The sequence below is a fragment of the Musa acuminata genome, chromosome BXJ2-4, assembly GCF_036884655.1.
Source record: "Musa acuminata AAA Group cultivar baxijiao chromosome BXJ2-4, Cavendish_Baxijiao_AAA, whole genome shotgun sequence".
In the NCBI taxonomy this organism is placed as follows: Eukaryota; Viridiplantae; Streptophyta; class Magnoliopsida; order Zingiberales; family Musaceae; genus Musa; species Musa acuminata.
This window is the reverse complement of record NC_088341.1, coordinates 653,010-662,500: the sequence shown is the minus strand read 5'-3', so window position 1 is coordinate 662,500 and position 9,491 is coordinate 653,010. Positions and strand designations below refer to the sequence as shown.

General features: G+C 33.2%; 1 protein-coding gene across 4 annotated transcripts in view; it reads left to right on the top strand.

Annotated features, from left to right (window-relative positions):
- LOC135609358 (calcium permeable stress-gated cation channel 1-like) overlaps positions 1-7,733 on the top strand; it is a 22,117-nt gene extending 14,384 nt beyond the window's left edge. For 3 of the 4 annotated variants that reach the window (XM_065102535.1, XM_065102534.1, XM_065102533.1), the window contains 4 exons: positions 734-979; positions 3,759-4,083; positions 5,951-6,184; positions 7,194-7,733. In XM_065102535.1, the coding sequence (XP_064958607.1) occupies positions 734-979; positions 3,759-4,083; positions 5,951-6,184; positions 7,194-7,451 (1,063 nt within the window). In that variant the 3' untranslated portion in view covers positions 7,452-7,733. The remainder of the gene's footprint in view (positions 1-733; positions 980-3,758; positions 4,084-5,950; positions 6,185-7,193) is intronic. The other variant, XM_065102536.1, reaches the window with a different exon arrangement.
- The last annotated feature ends 1,758 nt before the right edge of the window (positions 7,734-9,491 follow it).

The window sequence follows — 9,491 nt, the reverse complement described above, 5'->3', positions numbered from 1 at the left end:
GATAAAAATTAGTTCTGATTAAGAGTCTAAATTATAAAACATCTTCTGCAATATTTTTCTTTATAGTTATGATATAGAGAAATATTATGAAATCCTTATATTAAAAGAAACAAATTTTTGATATTTTATCCCCACTCCTGTCCTTGCGTTTTCCATAAATATCTCAAAACACTTAATATTGAGACCTAGACTGCTCTTATGGCTAAACCATGCTTTGTTTGTTTAAAATCTTTCATAGTAACAAAGTGCTTAATCTAATAGAAGTATAATAAAAAAATAATTATCAGTATTGTATCAATCATCAGACCTTATACCATTGGAATTCTGGAAAAAATAGGGCCTGAATTCATTATAACCAGGAATTGAAGGATTATTTCAAATATTGTGGCTAAGAATGTGTTTTCTTATGCTACATCAATTAGAGAATGTATTGTAATCTTAAATCAGAAATAGGAAACTTGAAAATGAATTATTGAAAAATTTAAATTTATTAGTCACTTCATTTGATGAAGCTTTTTTAGATATCTGATGTAATTGAAAATGAAATATCATGGATCTATATTTTTATCTAATATAAAATTCAGATTGTCCCAGAGAATTGCCAAAGTGAAAGTTATTTGAAAAAGAACTATCAGTGTGTCATAATGTTATGACATTACTTTTTGGGGATTTTTGCAGTTACACTAAGCATTCTTTTGTCTTTTTACTGACAAGCAGTCATATAATTCTACAGAAAAACTATTAAGGCATTCATCCAAGGTTTTCTTCCTGGAATCGCTCTGAAGATATTTCTTATATTGCTCCCAACAATATTGATGCTTATGTCGAAGTTTGAAGGATTTACATCCTTATCGGTTTTGCAGAGGAGATCTGCATCTAAATATTACCTCTTCATACTTGTTAATGTATTTCTAGGGAGCATAATCACTGGAACAGCATTCCAACAACTCAATTCTTTCATTCACCAGTCAGCAACGGAGTATGTCTTGCAACTTATCCTGATTTCTGAAAGTAATTATGCAGAATAATTATTTCAGAGTTTTAACCAATTCACTTATTTACAAATTGTTGATACCAACATCTGGGCATGGATGTGCATAATGGTTGATGAATCCATTGGCTCAGAAATTCATACATCTATGTCGACACCATGTTTTATGCATGAATCTTGATCCATGTTTTTATCAATATCAGCTAAACATCAAATTTTTGGGGAACAAGATTTTAAATACTGGTCCTATATTGATTTTGATTACATGTTAGTCTGGCATAATTAGAGATACCAAACCATATATAGGCCTATATCACCCAATGTCACTGAAAAAACTAATAAAAGAAGTGGTATACTGAGCAATTCTGAGCTCTTTGGTTTATTATGGACATCAGCATTCAATGAAATATTTCTTACTATTTTTATCTGTAAACCTAATGAAATAATATATCGCCTGTTACAATTTTCAAGCTGTGCTGACAGTTATTTGCTGTTAGATGTGGAACGAATTCTTAAATATAAATTAAATAGCTAAATGTTCTCCTAGGAAAATAGTAAAGCAAGTCTAAAAGGTGAATTATAAATGTAACATTCAAATCAGGAGTTTTTCTCAACTAAATCCTTTCACAAGAGTTGTAAAGGAGTATGATTGACTGAAAGAAGTTGTAGTTACGTATGATCAGATGGGCAACAGTTCTATTGATTTCTAAATAAATTATTGTGAGATTCAACCTAAAATTATGTATTAGATGGTAAATTTGATGTAGAGGTTGGGGAAAAAAAAGAACACATAAAATAGGCAGTGTACTTCAAACCTAGTTCCAAAGTTTATGGTTTACTGGCTGTACCTATCCAATTGTGTACTTGTATATTAGTGTGCCAACATATTGGTTGGTTCCAATATCTTAAGTAATTTTTAGTGTCTTTTCATTGATGTACCAAGGCAAACCATGTTATACCAACCAATATGAATTAGTCCAGTACGATTTTGGCATGGTGCTGATGCCAACAAGTAAACTTTGTTGCAAATTGCAATGATGAAAAAGAAAGAGATCCATCAAGTCATTTAATAAATATATATGGGATGAGAGATATAGTAATAATAACTTTTGCAGTTTATTAACATCTCATATAGATTTGCCTCGAAAGGGGAGAAGAGAATATTTGATATACTGTAGAAGTGTCTTTTAACAAATTAAGTATAACTAAGAAAAAAAAATTAGTTGCTGTTAGTTTTACTTGTGATGTTGGTTTCAAGAGTAACCAATGGTGGGAAACAATCCATGTGGACAACATGACATCGTTGGGATATGCATTATTTTCATTTATTTATCTATTGTGGGTGGGAGGTTTTAGGAGAGGGGAAGAGTTCTTGTATTTATGTCATTTGACACTGCCAAACTGAAGGGTTGATGGGATATTTTCACACACCCACAAGCTCTCTCATCCTTTTCCCTCTTCGTCTTGTTTTTTCCCTTTTGTCATCATTCACACAATTCTGTTAACATGACAGCAAGTTAATATATACCTCCTATTTGATACTGCCTGTTATTTGTCTACCCTCTAAAGATTAAAATAGTCCCTTTGCTGGAACCTCCCAAAGTATTGGTTATATGGTTGCATGTGAGCATACAATAATAATTTATTTTTAACTCCTGTACTTTCAACTTTCAAGTGCTCAACTTCAACCTCCTGTCACTAGTTATTCTCCTCTTTTGTACTAGGTTATGAGACTCCTTTAGTTCTTTCAGACAGTTGTCTTCTGGTTATGTTTGGGCTCTTAATTCACCATTACTTCAAGCTTTATGACATCTTAGGGTTTTTCACATTTGAATAGAACTAAATTGCCAATATTTTGTCTACTCATTTACTCCTCAAATCAACATTTAGTTTGTTACTTATCCATTATAATGTTTATTTGATTATGTAACAATGATTAAAATTTATAGTCTTTCTGGTCCATTAATCTTGGCTTCATCTTATCATAAATTATTGGTTTTTATTCATTTCCACTTTTATTGTATCTATTTTATGCCCTTATACTTCTAGAATTTTCTCATTATACATTTATGCTTTTGAAAAATTAACAGTTGTCTTCTTGTGGTAAGACCAAGAATTTAGTTTTGCTGGCCATACTTTAATCTTTTCAGGACATACCACCATTTATAAGTCCATCTAGGCTATGATAGTACTTGTTAAAATACTTGTGAATAAGCCATAATGCAAAACTAAATTCACAAGCATACCACAAGTACTTGTCAAGCATAGTTTATAAGTACTTTTCAATCTTTGTAGCAAAACTATTTCACAAGTACATACCACAAGTACATACCGCCTAGAAGATTAACAAGCATGCTACAAAGATGAATGCCAGTTTTCATGCTAGCATATAAAATAAATTCACACACCTCATAACAATGCATGGTGTGGCATCATAGTAGCAGTACCAGATTAATGACCTGCTGGAAAAGGATTACATGATAACTCACCTTGGGTGAAACACAACATAAACATTTTTACATAATTGGTTTTATTCTTTATAACTATATAGTATACTAATTGTCTTGCATTTTATTTATTATTCTTTTGTGCTAGAAATTAACATTAAATGAGATATCTTATAGTTAACATGACTAGTCAATTGTACGAGGTTGAATCTTTCCATATGTATCATTTATCTATATCTAACTTGTATAATTAATTGTTCATCAATTTAGTAAGTTATGTAATAAAGTCTTTATACTTCGAAATTTGTCCTGTTATGTAGAATTCCAAAGACAATAGGTGTATCCATTCCCCAGAAAGCAACATTCTTTATCACATACGTCATGGTTGATGGTTGGGCTGGAATTGCTGGAGAGATCTTAAGATTGAAGCCTTTAATAATCTACCATTTGAAGAATTTTTTCTTGGTGAAGACTGAAAAAGACAGGGAAGAGGCAATGGATCCTGGAAGCATTGATTTTGCCTCATCAGAACCTCAAATACAGCTCTACTTTCTGCTTGGTCTTGTATATGCAGTGGTCACACCATTCTTACTCCCTTTCATAATAATTTTCTTTGCCTTGGCTTATGCTGTCTTTCGTCATCAGGTAAGCACCTCAGGAATTTAATGATCCTGAACATTCAGAGTTGCCATATATTTTATAAAAAGATCGTGTTATGTTAATTCTTAATACATTTCCATGTCTGATTCAATGAATAACATGTGATAGTTGCCTTGAGCTTGGTTATGTGGAGTATATTCTTTCTTACCCTTCTATGCAGTTCCAACAGTATAAGCCCATCTAGGCTATGATAGTAGTTATTTGTTGTGGTAAACCCAACGAAATGAGGTACTTGTTTGCTAAACACCTGATATATTGGGAATAACAAGTTGATCTTTAGAGAATGAGCCTTATGTTGGAAAAGCAGAAAATGTGGTTAAATGATAGTTTGTTATCCATGAATTATAACTACTTGCATTAATGCTTCTTGTTGGCTATTTAGGGCCATTTCATCTGTTAATTGTGATCGGGAAGTTGGCCTTTGGCGAGGTTGAGAACTCATCTGTCATGTCTTCTGCTCTTTTTTTCTCCTATATCCCTATTTCTTGTCTCATTGCTGAAAGAGAGAATCTTTGCTTTGCCCCCTTGTTATTGCAAATATGAATGAGAACTAAGGTCTAATCACATTGTAGAAGTAAGATCTAGTTGATCAAATATATTAATACTTCTCAATCCCTTCTATGTTACTACTATCTTCTTCTTGATTATCTTTTGATGGGAGAAATGACAAGTATGATGCAGTGAAATACTGCTTTCCTTGGTGGTGTGCGAATAGTTTCCTGTTAAGTCGTGATATTGTGTAACATCTAGTTGTTCCTACATTATGGACTGGGCATACCAGGCAATATGGACTCTTATTTACTAGTATGAGTGTATGACTAAGGACCAGTATCATATAGGTTGGTACTATTCATAATAAGTTTTTTCAAAAAAATAATTCTGGTGATACTGGGTGATACATGTTAATATGTTGATAACAGGCTGATCCCAACCAGTTACTGAAAGCAACATCAAACCAAGATTTAAATCCTTTCTTGGAAATGTTAGTGTCTAAATAGCCTAAAGAAGATATTACTTTTTCAAGGTCCTTAGGAGGCATCCATGATTTCCTTTTCCTATATTTTTTTATAGATCAAGGGAAGCATCTTTTATATATTGCATAATCAAACTGGAAAACTGAATTCTCTCTTTTAATAAAAATAGAAATGAAGAAATTGCTAGAGAATTGCACAAACATAATAACTGAAGATCTCAAATATTTGTTCATGAACTTCAAAGAAATCTATACATACAAAGTCTATTAAATTTCCTTGAATTTCGCAATCATGTTCATTAGTATGAATAGTGGTCCTAAAAGGCTAGAGTGAGAGTTTATTAGTTTTATGAAGCACTTGACTTCTCTTTCCTCAAGCTTTTTGTTATATTCTCATCTATTTCTAAATGGAGGATAATACTTTGTGCCGTTTGTGGTGGATGACTTCTATGCCTGTGGAGATAAATAATTAGGGAAGTAAACTTAGTGAAAGAGACATTGCATTGAAACAAAAAGGAATTAAGACATAGAGTCTCCAAATTAGGTTTCCAAACTACCACGTCTGTGCTAGCTTATTTGAAGTGGCCTACTGTGGAATAATCATATTGCATATTATTCACTTCTTTGTCCATCAGATAACTTGTATTCTCTTGTGCTAGCTTATTTCAGGTTAATAATAGCTAAAATTACTTGTGGAATAATAATTTATATTATATGCTTACTTCCTTGTCCATCAAATAATTTGCATATAATAAAGGATAACGGCAACATAATGCTGGAATACTCGATTCATGTTTGTCACTTCTCTGTTAACCATCAAACAACTTGCATCTAACAAATCTAGTATTTTTTGCTGATCCAGTTTTTCTCATGATTCAGATTATTAATGTCTACAATCAAGAATACGAAAGTGGAGCAGCATTTTGGCCAGATGTCCATGGTCGTATCATCACTGCTCTGATTATTTCCCAGCTGCTTCTACTTGGACTTCTAAGTACAAAGCATGCTGCAAACTCGACGCCTTTGCTACTAGTTCTTCCTGTATTGACCATATCATTTCATAGGTTTTGCAAGAACCGTTATGAACCTGCATTTGTTAAATATCCACTTCAGGTAATGTTTTATTAAAGATGAGTTAGAAAGATTAACAAAAAGACTAAATCTATGAATTCTATTTCAATTTTTTTAATTTTATATTGAAATTGTAAGTCTATATTATTATTAATTTCATATTCATTTTATTTAAATGATAGACTTGTCTGCATGATTGCTTGTCAGATTTTCACGAGTCACATAGGATATTGTACTGAAATTTCTATTGTTTTCGTCAGTAATCAGATTTAATTCTAAGGTCAACTTAAAGCATAATGTGTGCTTGAAATGTTGGTAGTTCCTCATAATTCAGTAAATAAAGAAAAAATGGAAGATTTTCCAAAATATTCTGCATGTTTATTGTGGCAGCAAAAAAAGTTGATTAGATGCTTTCTTACTCTGTTACCCATTGAATGGTCTGGAGTAGGTTTCCTCTTTTTGTCTATTTCTATACCTAGAGTCTCAAAGTTTCAGTTTCTTCCTATAATTGTAATCAGTAATAGCTGGAGTATCACATATCTTCCTCAAAAATTGTGATGTTACGTGTTGCTATTTTCATCATCACAATAGAGATACTGCAAGGATGTAGGTCTTGTAGCTATTTGCACTTGAATAACGACAACATTGATAAATCAAATGCGGACAACTGCTGCTGCTGTTATCCGTCATATGATTGTTACATCGTAGCTTTCACTATAACTACTATTGCTTCTCTGCAAAACTAAATCAAATAGGTAATCAGTTCTAAAAAATGGCTCATCATATTACTACTCAAATCATGTCTTATATTGGCATGCATCTTCGATAGCCTTTGTCAGCAGTGGCCAAATCTGAATCGTAGCATCGTCTGCATCCATTACTGGGAGCTAGTTGATATTATTGTATGAGTCCTCAACATTAACTTGCTTAGATATGCTTTCCGTTTACTAAGATGCTGCTAGAGGTGATTTGAAATGAGAAGTAGTTACATATCTGTTGAGTATGATTTTTCTCTTGATAAAAATTTGATCTTATGCTTTTTCACTTGCAGGAAGCAATGATGAAAGACACATTAGAGCATGCCACGGAACCTAACCTGGACTTGAGAGCATACCTCCTGAATGCATATGTACACCCACTATTCAAAGATGAGGATGACGATGATAGCTTTTCGGGTGGTGGGGAGCAAGAGTATGAAACTAAACTAGTACCCACGAAGCGCCAGTCCCGGAAGAACACACCAGTGCCCAGTAAATACAACGGTTCATCATCACCTTCTCTTCCTGAAATTGTCAAAGAACAGTTATAATGTAGCATGCATGGTCATGTGCTCGGTGATGTGAATTCCCCTGTAAATTAGGTACCATAAGGAGCGGGATGTTGTGTGTTGTTAAATCCGTCTTGTCCTTCACTGAGACTACGAGATGTGTGATGTATTTAGAAGGCATCAGCAAGTGCTGAAGACAGATCCACGCGAACTCATGTCATGTTGTACAATCCAATGCACTTAGTTTCGGTAGCAAAATTAACAATGTCAATTTTTTTCGAGATATTTGAAAATGTGCGGAGGCTAAACTGTTCCAAGATTCCATTAGATATTTCTTATTCCTTGCATGTTCCTTTTGTATGTATATAGTGAACAGAGTGAAAGCATTCTAAATTGATTGATTCTATGGAGTTCGTTGTTGGTCACATGCCTGATAAATCATTTGTCATGTTCATCATTTCTTGTGCAGCTAATGCTGTGGATACTCTACTAGATGAAACCAAGCTTTCCTATTATCTCATGAAATGTCTTACTCCGGCTGAAATTGGTTACCATGGTGATGATAGTTGCGTTATTGGAATGCGTCTCGGTGTTTAAAGGAAATAATTTTATACCAGCATCCATTTTGTTTATTTAGTCATATTTTATTTCTATCTTTTCATACATATTAGAAGAAATTCTTTGAGAGTCATAGGTACATAGAATTTTTCATAGCCTCCATCCCCTTTTACCGGATGGACAATTAGAACTTGACCTCATCAAATTGTTACCAAAAAGATGGTGAAGAAAGCACTATGTGAAACATCATCTATACTCAAATTGCTGCATTCCTGATGAGGAGAACACTCGAAACGACACCGCTATTGTGTATGTATACTCTTTATATAGTAGAGTCTGATATGTAAACATCATTAAACTTTATCTACTAGCCTTTTTATATTAACTGAGATGTTTTATCGGTTGGCGGCCTAACAGGTAAAAAAAAATCCAGGTGAGAGTGATGCAATCAATCCATCATCCTGGACACCGTCATAACTCAAGTAGCTATTGGCGAATTAGGCACAAGGAGATTTGTTCGCTCGCCAATAAGATCTCCCCCTTAGCCCAAAGGGCAAGGAGCTATGGTAGGACTATGGACTTCGGAGTTCATGGTCAACCTAGTGTCATCGAATCCTAAATCCCAAATCAGCCTGCCTGCCGATACATTTTATATCGCAAATGTATAAAGATGCATGTTGCGTGATAAATATACTTAATCTTATGTCGATCGAGGAGAACCAAGTTCTTACAAACGTTAGGATCGCCTTCTATATTATGCAAAACCTTGAAGATTTATTATCGATACATTAGTAATTGCAAGATATGAATCGATGGTTCAGATATGTACTGACCTCAACTATATCGCATTTCACCCCAACTGTCTAGGAAACTCTTGTGCGTCCTAATTTGAAGCTCATGAACCTAAAGATAGGTATCTATGACGGAGTCAATGGAGCAATATTATATAGCATTTAAAGCTCAAATGACACTCTTTTAGATATAGTTTGATGTGATGTACTTTCTGTACAATCCCGAGGCAAACCATGAAAGAGTAGTAGTAGTGAAACCTTTTGAAGTTTTTAAAATATTTTATTATAAGAATTTTAAATTTATGTTGAAATTTTTGATTTTTATAGTAGCATGTAAAGAGCTCTTACATCTTTCCGTATGTTATCATTCATCTTAGATTTTTTATCTTCAATAATATTGAGCTCTTACCTATTATACTCAACAAAACTATTTTCTATTAAATTTCACAATCATTGTAAAATAAATAAGTTCTCATTTTAATGGTCCAAAATTGATAATTTTGAACTTTGAAAATAACAAGAAGTTGATTAAAAATATTTACTCCGTTGCATGTCATCTTTCTTTTTTTTTTCCCATCTTTTGGATCCATTTATCTTCCATTCTTTTTTAATCAATATACTTCTACTTATCTTATTCAAATCAGATATTATCCTCATTAACTTTTCTACAAAACTCCATAGAGAAAGGAGAGAAGATAGTAGAGGGAACGAGGATCAATCTGTGATGCTTTGG